The sequence below is a fragment of the Carcharhinus amblyrhynchos genome, unplaced genomic scaffold (assembly GCF_965287045.1).
Source record: "Carcharhinus amblyrhynchos unplaced genomic scaffold, sCarAmb.v2.hapA scaffold_85, whole genome shotgun sequence".
Taxonomy (NCBI): Eukaryota; Metazoa; Chordata; class Chondrichthyes; order Carcharhiniformes; family Carcharhinidae; genus Carcharhinus; species Carcharhinus amblyrhynchos.
Window position 1 is genome coordinate 186909 of NW_027649825.1, and position 12794 is coordinate 199702.

The 12794-nt window shown below is 42.8% G+C and overlaps 1 protein-coding gene across 2 annotated transcripts in view; it reads left to right on the forward strand.

The window, feature by feature from the left end:
- smad10a (SMAD family member 10a) overlaps positions 1-12794 on the forward strand; it is a 71903-nt gene that overhangs the window by 30496 nt on the left and 28613 nt on the right. For both annotated transcript variants that reach the window (XM_080182726.1, XM_080182727.1), the window contains 2 exons: positions 8694-8868; positions 10224-10244. In XM_080182726.1, the coding sequence (XP_080038852.1) occupies positions 8694-8868; positions 10224-10244 (196 nt within the window). The remainder of the gene's footprint in view (positions 1-8693; positions 8869-10223; positions 10245-12794) is intronic.

Sequence of the window (12794 nt, forward strand, 5' to 3'; positions counted from 1 at the left end):
CATGAACCCAAGATCCTGGTCCCCATGTGTGCGGAACTTGGCTCAGTTTCTGCTCAATGATTCTGCGCTGTGAAGGCTGCCTTGGAGAACGCATACCCGAAGATTAGAGACTGTGGCAACCAGATGGTTGGCTGCTTGCTTTCTTTTGGTGATGGTCCTTGCCTGGCACTTGTGTGACACGAATGTCCACTTGTTGGTCTAATCCTGAAAGTTGTCCGGGTCTTGCTGCGTATAGACACAGACTGCTTCAATATGTGAGGAGTCATGAATGGTGGAGAACATTGTGCAGTCGTCAGTGAACATCCCCTTCCTGAGCGTATGATGGAGAGAAGGCCATTGATGGGACAGCACCCTGAGGAACTGCTGCAGCAATGTTCTGGGACTGAGATTGGTTTCTGACAACCCCAGTCATCCTCCTTTTGTGGTAGCTGTGACTCTAACCAGTGGAGAGCTTTTCTGTTGATGTCAAGGGCTGTTACACTCACTTCATCTCGTGAATTCAGTTCTTTTGTCCATGTTGGGACAGTGACTGCAAATATACTATCAGCTGCGGTGGGCTGTATTCATCAGGTAGAATTTGGTTTTTTTTTCAGTCATTTTCTTCCTATTGTTCAGCTGAAGGTGTTGACATTTTTCTTTTGAGGGTTGAGGCTATTGTCATTTGTTGGTCTGAGTGGTTGCGCTTGTGGCAGCCTAGAGTGTTGGAAAGATATTGGAGCTCTTGCAAAAAGCCTGAACCTGTCCTTCCCTCATCAGTCATCCAAGTGCATGTGTGTGTTTTCCAGCAGTGATCATAGATATTAGTTTGTATATTAAATGCAGACACAGTTGGAAAACTGTATCAAAAGAATCCAAGCAAAACCACATTATCAAACATACGGCGCATGAATAACAAACAGAATTGGCAAGCATACACGACCAAGATATTTCGTTAATAAGTGCACATGGAGCAGATAACCTCCATCAGAAACCCCACACACACAGCGAAAAAAAATGGCATTTTACAACACCACAGCACCCAGCAGTCATCAAGCCCCAATGCCTTTGTTCTGTTGCCAGCTTTTTCACTTGGACCTGCCATATTACCTTTTTAAATATCTAAAGCAAATTTAGACAAATACAAGGTGATGCATTTTGGGAGATTGAACCAGAGCAGGACTTATTCAGTTAATGGTAGGGCACTGGGGAGAGTCACAGAACAAAGAGATCAAGGGGTACATGTGCATAGCTCCTTGAAAGTGGAGTCACAGGTGAACAGAGTGGTGAAGAAGGCATTCGACATGCTTGGTTTCATTGGTCAGAACGTTGAATACAGGAGTTGGGACGCCTTGTTGAAGTTGTACAAGACATTGGTAAGGCCACACTTGGAATACTGTGTACAGTTCTCGTCACCCTATTATAGAAAGGATATTATTAAACTAGAAAGAGTGCAGAAAAGATTTACTATGATGCTACTGGGATTTGATGGTTTGAGTTATAAGGAGAGGCTGGATAGACTGGGAGTTCTTTCTCTGGAGTGTAGGAGGCTGAGGGGTGATCTTATCTATAAAATAATGAGGGGCACAGACCAGCTAGATAGTCAATATCTTTTCCCAAAGGTAGGGGAGTCTAAAACTAGAGGGCATTAAGGTGAGAGGGGAGAGATACAAAAGCGTCCAGAGGGGTAATTTTTTCCCACAGAGGGTGGAGAGTGTCTGGAACAAGCTGCCAGAGGTAAGTAGTAGAGACGGGTACAATTTTGTCTTGTAAAAAGCATTTAGATAGTTACATGATAAGATGGGTATAGAGGGATATGGGTCAAATGCGGGCAATTGGGATTAGCTTAGGGGCTTAAAAAAAAAGGTGGCATGGACAAGTTGGGCCAAAGGGCGTGTTGTAAAACTCATTGATTCTATCGTTCAAAAGGAAATTGCACTATCTCCTGCTTGAATAGCTACTTGCGTTAAAGTATTTTATCCTAACTTTGGTGTGATAAATTTCTTCAGTTCTGTTTATGTCAGGAATTTACATCACAATCAATTTTAGAAACAGCTGAGGAAATCTTTCACTGTATACTTTCCATAAGTTTGAATGCCTCAATCCCACTGCTCAGGTAAGAAAGCACAGTAAGAAGTTTAAACTTGTTGGACTTTTAACCTGGTGTTGTGAGACTTCTTACTGTGTTTACCCCAGTCCAACGCCGGCATCTCCACATCAGGTAAATAAGCACCAGTTTCTTGAGAATTGTTTTCAATGTGGTGAGTAGATAAAGACCAGTTGCTCCATTTAGGCCACCTCACACCCTTCTCTCTGTGCAAAACCTTACCCCAATATTATTCTCCAAAATTAAGTGTGGGTGCAGTTTAAAGGACCAAGTGAACAGCACGGAACAAGAAATATATTAGGTCACTTTTTAAACAGGATAAAATCCAAGTGGGGAGGCAAGAGAGTTGCTTTGTGAGAGGGTATTTCTCAGTGGTAACAACGTGTTGGGGGTCAACGTACAGGTAAAAGGGGAACATGAAACTCGTGAAGGGGAAGGGGAGAAAGAGAGGTAAAAGAATCTCTAAGGTGAAGAACAAAAGACAGAGAAGAGGAAATATGAAGAAGGAGAACATGACTGGGCAAGGGGAAGGAGAGAAGAAGGTTGTTACAGAAGTGCTCAGCGACATGGGAGAGGAAAGCGTGGGGTCAGGTGAGGGCAGAGGGAAGAGACACTGAGGTGAGTGTGACGGGAAAGACAAAGATTAAAGGGAGCAGGAGACTGCAAACATCAAACTGCTCTGAAAGCTTCGACATTTGGCTTTGCTATTCTTATTATTGTCTTTGTGTGTTTTATTTATTTTTAAGCTGACTACACACTCTATCGACATGATGTCTCTGGCAAAGATAAGATCTGCTCAGAGTTGATTCAGAAAGTGGATTTCTGTATCCATATGTTCTGTGTCCCGATAAAATATGCTAGTCAGATTAAGCCTCTGAATGGTGGGAGCAGCTTGGTGCAGTGTCTGTGTGGGGGGTTTTGTACTCTGGATGTAATGTGCTGATGGGACGGAGCCGGTGTATGTTGCACAGTGGCGCCAGTGCAGCCGGCGTGACTCGATAAGTTTTGACATTTCACCACAATGGAATAAACAGAAAGCCCTGATCGGGGTCAGCGGGGTCAGTGAAGATGAAGAGTGAGTGTCATATTTCAGAGTGGAGACTGGCGAAAGGAATGTCCAGGGCCTGAATTTTGATGTCATTAACGCACTCAGATAATCAGCTGAGATCTTTCTCCCCCCAGTGCTATTGTTAACTCTTGCCGTACCAATTTGCTCAAAACTAGTTGGAACTTTTGCCTGAGTTTCTTTGTTTGCCGCTACTGTGTGCGTGTTCTCTGGCAATTTTAAAAGTGCTGAAACCATTATAGGTGCTTCTAGTTTCTTGTTTGAATACATTTTGAGAAGTTAAGAAAAACAGAATCTTAATTTTGCCTCCCCCTGCCCCCGCTTTGAAATGTGCTATTCTGAGAGGAGTCTGGATTCTTGGAACGCTGCTGCCTTTCATTTCCATTCCAAAAAGACCGTTCCTTCAGAAATCTGAGCATGACAAAATCTGTTTGATGGCGGGGCCTTGGTCAAGCCTGTTCCTGTCCTTGCCTGACGTTTGGTGCACCTCCTGCTTCTCAGCTAGAGAGCAAGCAAAACCATCCCAACCTTCCTGTCTGTAACCCATGGACACCACTGTCAATTGCAGAGCTTTATTACATTGATTTATTTCAGTTAAATGAAAACAAGAAGAATCTGCTAGTTACTGATCATTGGCTAACGTATTTTTAAATATTATTCTTGAGAGGTGGGTGAGGCTAACAAGGTCACCTTTATTTCCAACTCCTGGTTGCCTTCAGAAGACCATAGAAACCCTACAGTGCAGAAGGAGGATTCAGCTCACCCAAGTCAGGAATCGAACCCAGGCCCCAAATGGTGAGCCGCCTTATTGTAATACTGCAGCCTTTAAGGTGACAGTGCTTCTACAGTGGTGCTTGCTGGTTATATCAGAATATTGATCTAACATTGACAGAGGTTAAATGCGTGCCCCAGAAATGGTCCAGAATCTATTCAGATCATAATCGGTTGTCTTTTATTTCCAGAGTGGATAATCTCACATTTATCCACACCACGTTGCATACATCTCCATACATTTGCCCACTCATTCGGTTTGTCCTAATCAGACTGAAGAGTCTCTGCATCCTCCTCACAGCTTTGTGTTGAAAACATAAATGTCTAGATGGACAGTGAACTTGACCTGTGATCAGTTCAAGAACTTTGTTGCCTCAAACTTAACATTATGCATATCCTTCAAATAGAAGGATAGTGAGATCATGATACCCAAGAGTGGACAGATAACACTGCTGCATCACAGTGCTAGGGAGCTGGGTTTGATTCCAGCCTTGTGGAGTTTGCACGTTCTCTTCCTGCCTGCGTGAGTTTCCTCTGGATGCTCCTACAGTCCAGAGATGTGCAGCTTAGGTGGATTGGCCATGCTAAATTGCTCTTTAGTATCCCAAGATATGTAGGTTAAGGGGATTAGCAGGGTAAATATGTGGGGTTACAGGGATAAGGCCTGGGTAAGATGCTCTATTGGAGAGTCAGTACAGATTCGATGAGCCAGATGGTCTCCTTTTTGCACTGTAGGGATTCTGAGATCTTGCAGTCAAGGCGAGGCACAGATTCCTTTTTTTCTTTTCCTTGGTAGGTGGGTCAATGACTGAAGTAAACTACGATATATCAGTAGTCACATAATGGAGAATACATCAAACCAAACAGGCAGCACTGGGGAGAGATGAGCCTACTCAGTAATCTACCCTGTATATGTTGTACATAGTGTAAGTAAACCAGTTTCAAGTACCTACCTGTGTCAGCCTTCTGTCCTTCTAGATGAGATGTGCCATGTTGCAAGGCTGTGAGACAGTGAGGATTCTGTGTCAGTTTGGGAGGCATCATATCCATTATTACATTCCCATCCCATTTGTTGTATTCACAGGTACTCTTACAACTCTTGGCAATAACTACCAGTAATGAGATGTTGAGTGATCTAGACCCAAGTGCCACATCAGCGTAGCCAGGGTGCGCTTTGAGGTTTGGGATAAAAAACTTTATGCAGGCAGGGTCGAAGGAATTATGCTGTACATCTAACCTCGGAATGCAGTGATAGTGAATTCTACGTAATGAAAGATGTATCTGATCTGGGAGTTTGCGTTAGAGTGTGGTGTATCCTAACCTTTGATGCCACAGTTCAGAAATTGCTTTACTCTGCATCAGATTTGAATATGAATGTTGGTCATTAAGTTATAAATGAGACATTTCTTGTCCCTGGCATCTCTGCCCTTAATGAACATGGGCTTAGTGACCGACCTAGATTTTGAATGGAGTGAACTTGATGTAGTGATTGAGTACTGTGTTCCTCCTTTTTCCTTTTCCTATTGATGTAATCCCTGATGAAGGCTGACGTTTTCATACAGTTGACTCGTCTTGTGTAAACAAAGTATAGATGTCAGGAGCAGTTCCCAGAAGCTAAATAGATCTCCCTTTTTTAGCTTCAGGCATGTTCTTTCCCAGAGGCTATTTACTTTTAGAAATATGTTACCTGGATCTAAAATAAAGAGTGATGGTGCCTTCAGAAAGGATGTGTTTGCAATCGGTGATGGAAGTGTTCTGGCTCCTCCTTCACCCGTTAGTCAGTGTACTGCAACTGAGTACACATTCAGTCGTATTGCTTTTATTTTAACTATTGTCTTCCAGAAGGCATTCAACAATTAAGAATGGATGGAATTGGAAGCAACTGGATTGGCTTAGTTTGGAAAATGTTTGTGGGGTCAAAGACAGAGAATTGCAGGCTGGCTGTGATTTCTAGCACTATCGCAGTGTGGATGTGACTCTTTATCAAATCATGCTTTATCCTGACACTCCTCCATCACATTGTCCCTCTCTCTTAGAATCCTGATTCCCAATCATCTACCCCAGTACCATTTTTTTAAAAAAATATGTTACGATCCTCGGCCAGACACCACTCCCCACCCCAAGTTGTTAGTGAGATTGCTTTAAAATAGACAAAGTTTGAAATTGAAGAGACAATGTGAATAAAGCCGCAATATTTCACAGGTTTTGGATAAAGACCAATAAATTTTGCTGTACAAGGGTCAGAAAAATGAAATAATTTACAACACTCTAACAGCACTGTGGATATACTGCACCTCAGAGTGCAGCAGTTCAAGAAAGTGACTTACCACCGCCTTCTTGAGGGCAATTAGGGATGGATAAATGCTAGTCTAGCCAGCAACATCCATGTCCCATAAATGAATGTCATTGGCTATACCTCCAAAATTTACTCCAATCTGTTTGACATCAACTCATCCCTTCGACCAAATCATTGATATAATTTTAAATAACTGAGGTCCTAGCACTGATCCTGATGGCACTCAACTTGTCACTGCTTGCCAACATGAAAAAGATCATTTATCCCTGCTTCCTCTTAGTGAACCAATCCTTTAACCATATTAATATCTTACCTTTGCACTGTGTCATTTTGTGTGGTAACCTTTGATATGGAGCCTTTTAACCGCTGTTCTTGTTACTTCCTTAAAAAACTCAACTCAGCAAAAAGACTTGGTTAAACCCCATTTCTCTCTCACAAAGGCATGTTTACTCTGCCTGAACATATTATGATTTTCTAAGTGTCCTGCTCTTAACCCTGTGGTAATGGGAGAGTCCAGGAGGGCATGCCACAGGAGCAGCACCACAATGACCTGGTGAAACTGCAATATAGGACTACTTGCATGCCAAGAAGCACCAAGCGATAGACAGAGCTAAGTAAATCCACATCAGCGCAAAGGACAGGACTGATGTATCTGCAGCCATCTTAAACCAGAAGTACTGAGTGGATGATCCATCTTGGTCTCTTCCTAAGGTTCCCATCATCACAGATGTGAGTCTCCAGCTAATCTGATACACTGCATGTGATTTCAAGAAATTCCTGAAGGCATTTCTGCAAAGGTTATGAGCCCTGACAATGTTCTGGCAATAGTGCTGAAGCTCTGTGCTCGAAATAGCCACATTCCTAGCCAAAATGTTCCACTACAACTGCAACACTAACCACTGACATCTACCCAACAATGTTGAAAATTGTTCCAGTGTGTCCTGCCAATAAAATGTAGGGCAAATACAACCTTGCCAAATATCATCCCATCAGTCTACTCTCGATTATCAACAAAGTGATGGAAGATGTTTTGGACAGTGGTACAAATGGCACTTACTCAGTAATAATCTGCTGACTGACCCTCAGTTTGTGTTCCACCAAGGCCACCCTGTTCCTGACCCCTTACAACCTTGGTCCAAGCATGGACAAAAGAGCTGAACTCCAGAGGTAAGGTGAGAGTGACTGCCCTTGACATCAGGGCAGCATTAGGGAGCCCAAGCAGAACGGAGTGAATAGGAGTTGGGGGAAATTCTCCACCGGTTGGAGTCATAGTTAGCACAAAGGTTGTGGTTGTATACTCTGAACAACGAACTGTCTCGGATTCTCTAAGTCAAACAGCATCCCACAGAATGGACCCTTCTTTAGACTAACTTAGCACTAAAGCCAGTATGCTGATTTGATGTTGGCTTTGGAGCTTTTAAAGCCGCTGTGAATTGGTCCTCTGCATGTTGGATCAAATCTCTGAGGCTTGCTAGCCCTTGAATTTTCAAAAGGCCTCGAGAGAGAGAGAGAGAGAGAGAGACTTTGCATTCTTCCACCAGCTTCTAGCAGCAACTGAGAAATGAAATTCAAACCTGTCTACAGGCACATCACCTGACCTATCGATCATTCCCCCAGTCAAGGTGCTCAGCAATCCCCAACACAACAGCGCATTCATCCAGATTAAAATCAGCATGATATCCAATACATTGCTTCAGTAACAATTAGACGACACCAGATACAGACAACATGGCACCAATAAAATGCAGAAACCAGCTTGAAAAATCTGCAGAGAAACATGATTAAAGTGCACTTCCTAAAGGCACAGTATCGTCACAACTGTTCAACTTGATGTCTTAAATCCAATCACATTTCCGTTTTTAGGTTAGATGCAAGCGATCCTGTGATTTTATTTAAAGAGCAGGGAATCGGTAATATGTTCATTTCCTTAGTCCGTGCTGATATTTACATAATGCATCACTTGCAGTCTGGTTGAATTGGGAGAATTGGATATGTACTTGGAAAAGAAAGGAAGTTGCTGGTGTACATGGATAGAGCAGAGGAGTGGGAATAATTGGATAACTTTTTCAAGACCCAGATAATCCTCTGTAATGTTGTTCTGGGAAGGATGGCACCTCTGACATTTTGCTTCTCAATAATCGATTGATTGAAGAACACTTTAGGAACTTTTGAAGATGGGATCCAATGCTTCAAAGTTCAATTTTTTTTGTCTTTACTCCACTGAAGGATCCATTCAGGCCTGTAGATATTGAAGACAATTAGGCAGACAATAAATATAATAATTTTCACATGTTTAGTAGTGGGGAGCCACAATAAACAAACTGTCAACATAACACAAGCTTAATGCAAGTTTATGTTGAAGGTGCTGGGTATTTCCCTGTTGAAGAGGATGGTTTAGCCTTTGAATAAGTGTATTAAAATATATTGGTTCGCTACCGTTGGGAATTGAGAGCATTCTAATTGTGCTTGTATTTCAGGTTGCTGGAAGGAAAGGCTTCCCCCATGTCATTTATGCCCGACTGTGGCGATGGCCAGATTTACACAAGAATGAGCTGAAACATGCCAAGTTCTGCCAGTTTGCATTTGACTTAAAGTACGACAGTGTCTGTGTCAACCCGTACCATTACGAGAGGGTTGTATCACCTGGGATTGGTGAGTGGTGAAGTCTGTATTAATTGTAGCTGAATTCCTGATGAACAGAAAAACGCCAGAGTTTTCAAACAGTTAACCTTGTTTGTTCCCATCCCATAAAGTTAGTTTATTTATTGTTGTCACAATTCGGCTGACATTAATACTGTAATGAACTTACTGTGAAAATCCCCTGGTGGCCACACTCGGGCACCTGTTCAGGGACACTGAAGGAGAATTTAGCACAGCCAATGCACCTAAACTAAAATACCTGGAAATGTTTCAGATGCCTCCAGTGTGTCCCTGCATTTGGAAAGGAAGCATCTGGGGATACATTTCAGGTCATTAATGTCGCGTTCTGCGAGAGTGAAAATTGGCTGAGAAGACCAGACACCAGCAAGCAAACATTTCACAAAAACTTGTAGAGGTAACGTAAGACTGAAGGTTTTAGTTCCTGAGAGAGGCTGAACCAAATGTTGAAGATTGTAAAGGATCCTGATGAATGTCAAGTGAAATCCTTGCTGAATTGGTGGAGTGAAGGAACTTCCCAGTTAATGATGGACCCCCCTATTGCTGAGATATTGACCTAAGAGTGAAATGGATAGCTAGAGACATGGCTTGTTTAGAAATGCATGGTGCTAGACCCCAGGAAAGGATTGGAGTTTTCCAAGCCCATTGAATCCATAGGATCCTAACAATGTAGGAGGAGGCCGTTCGGCCTATCGGGTATGCCGACAACACTCCCATCCAGGCCCTATCCCCATAACCCCACATATTGACCCAGCTACTCCCCCCCAACACCAAACGGCAAGTTAGCATGGCCAATCAACCTAACAGCACATCTTTTAGACTGTGGGAGACATGGGGACAACATGCAGATTCCACATAGACAGTGATCCCAGCCGGGAATCGAACCCGGGTTCCTGATAATATTCCTGAAAATCAATTATTACACATTTAAAATTTCAACATGTTCTAAAATCATGATCACTTATTTGAACTAATTACTGTATCTTGTGTAAATTGCTTCTTGTTAGCTTATTTTTAAAGTCATTTAACTGAATGCTGCCATCTCTGTCAGTGCCTCTAATGTCTACTGGTTAAAAATCTCACTAATCTTATCCCCCTTCTTCACACTTTTGAACTTTTATTCTGCCCCACTCAGAGATTGGCTTTCAGTTCAGTCATTTTATCCTTTTTAATCTCTCTGAAGTCTGGGGTGGTGGATAGGCCATTGACTGTCTTTTCATGCCTCAGAAGAGTACTGCTCTGTAATTGCCCACAAGTGATGTTGGATGACTGGAGGCACACACTACTCTCCTTACTGCTGTTTTCTCTTCCTCCAGCAAATACTAAATATTTGTTTTTCTGTTTTGCAGGTCTTAGTCTCCAGAACACAGGTTAGCATTTTAAATTACTGAAGTGAATCTGAAAATGTTTGTTAACTGTGTCCTTGCTTACAAGAGAAAACCCTACTGCTGTACTAAGGTTTATGCTATGTCTTTGCTGACAGTGAAATAACTGTGCAGAGCACTGTGGATTTAAAAAAATATGATGGAATGTGGCATCGCTGGCAAAGCTGCCCACCCCTAATTGCCCTTGAACTTGGTGGCTTACTTGGCCATTTCAGAGGGCAGTTAAGAATCACCCACACTGCTGTGGGTCTGGGACCAGACCAGGTAAGAATGGCAGATTCTCCTTCTCTAAAGGACATTAGTGAACCAGGTAGGTTTTTTACAATTGATGACAATTTCATGGCACCATCACCTGAGATTAGCTTTCAGTTCCAGATTTAATGAATTGAATTTAAATTCCACCAGCTGCAGTGGTAGGATTTCAGCTCATTTCCGCAGAGTATTATCCTGGGCCTCTGGATTACTAGCCTAGTGACATTACCACTACACTGCCACCTCTCCAATAATGCTGAGTAAACATTCATTCATGACAATGCAGAGGGTAAATAAAGGCTGGCAATTTGTGTAGAATAACCTGTCTCTGTATTGTTCTTTCGATGGATTTCTATTTAACCAGATGAAAGAATACAGACTGCAATAATCAGTATTGCTAACCAGAATTGGTTGAATATCAACAAGAACTTGTAATCATATCGTACTTTTAATGTAATGCAATGTCCCAAGGATGATTCATAGGAGTGTTATGGCAGCAAGTCACAGAAGGCAACATTACAGTAGATGGACAAAAGCTTGATCAAACAGCTGTGCGCTATGGAGTTTCTTTGATTTAATTTGGTTGGTTTATTATTGTCACGTGTATTAGTATACAGTGAAAAGTATTGTTTCTTGTGCGTTATACAGACAGAGCATACTGTTCATCGAGAAGGAAAGGAGAGGGTGCAGAATATAGTGTTACAGTCATAGCGAGGGTGTAGAGAAAGATCAACTTAATGCGAGGTAGGTCCATTCAAAAGTCTGACAGCAGCAAGGAAGAAGCTGTTCTTGAGTCGGTTGTTAGACGTCCTCAGACTTTTGTAACTTTTTCCTGATGGAAGAGAGTATATCTGGGGTGTGTGGCATCCTTGATTATACTGGCTGCTTTTCCAAGGAAGCACAAAGTGTAGAGTGTGTCAATGGACGGGAGGCTTGTTTGTGTGATGGACTGGGCTTTGTTCACGACCCTTATTGGACAGAGTAGGAACCATACCAAACTGTGATACAAGCAGAAAAAATACTTTTTGTGGAGGATCTGTAAAAGTTGGTGAGAGTTGTAGCGGACATAGCAAATTTCCTTCGCTTCCTGATAAAGTAGAGGCGTTGATGGGCTTTCGTAACTATAGCGGCAATGTGGAAGGACCAGGACAGGTTATTGGTGATCTGGACACCTTGAAGCTTGTGACCATTTCCATTTGATCCCTATTGATGTAGACAGGGGCATGTCCTCCATGCGCTTCCTAATGTCAGTGACTATCTCCTTTGTTTTGTTGACATTGAGGGAGAGATTATTGTTGCTGCACCAGTTCACCAGGTTCTCTCTCTCATTCCTGTACTCCGTCTTATCATTGTTTGAGATCTGATCCACTACAGTGGTGGGTCATCAGCAAACTTGAAAATGGAATTGGAGGGGAATTTGGCCACACAGTCAGAGCTGTATAGGGAATATATTAGGGGGCTGAGAACACAGCTTTGTGGGGCACTGGTGTTGAAGATGATCATGGTGGAGGTGTTGTTGCCAATCCTTACTGAATATGGTCGGATCTAGTTGCAGAGGGAGGAGCCAAGCCCCAGGCCACAATGTTTGGAGATGAGTTTTGTAGGAATAATGGTGTTGAAGGCTGAGCTGTATTGAATAAATAGGAATCTGACACACATGTCTTTGTTATCCAGAGTTGAGTGTAGGGCCAGGGAGATGGCGTCTTCAATGGACCTGTTGCAGCAATAGGTGAACTGTAGTGGATCTAGGTTTCTTAAGAGGAAAAAGAGGCAGACTCCAAGCATGGACACATGAAGACCTGGCCATTAGTAGTGCTTACCCCAGTCCAACGTCGGCATCTCCACATCATTAGTGGTGGAGCGGTGAAAACCCAGGAGGCTGAAGCCAGAATTAGTAGAGTGTGCATCATCAGATTTGTGGGTTGGAAGAGATGATAAGAATGGGTGAGAGCACAGAGACCTTGGAAACAAGGTTGGATCGCTGCAAGAGGCCAAGGGCAGAAAGGTCAAAGTGGAATTAAAATGGAGAATTAGATATAGGTGATCCAAAAGGTGGACTGAGCAGAGATGGTCTGCAAAGTGGTCACTCAATCTGCATTTGGTTTACTCAGTGTAGAGCAGAACATTTTGTGAACAGTGAATACTGAACACTGGATTGAAACAAGTGCACGTGGAGTGCTTCCTCACCAGGGAGGAATGATTGGGGCTTGGGTTAGTGAGGGCAGAGAAAGGAAATAGGGAGGCCTGCATTGAAAGGAAAGCTGCGAGAGGAGAACTCGGTGA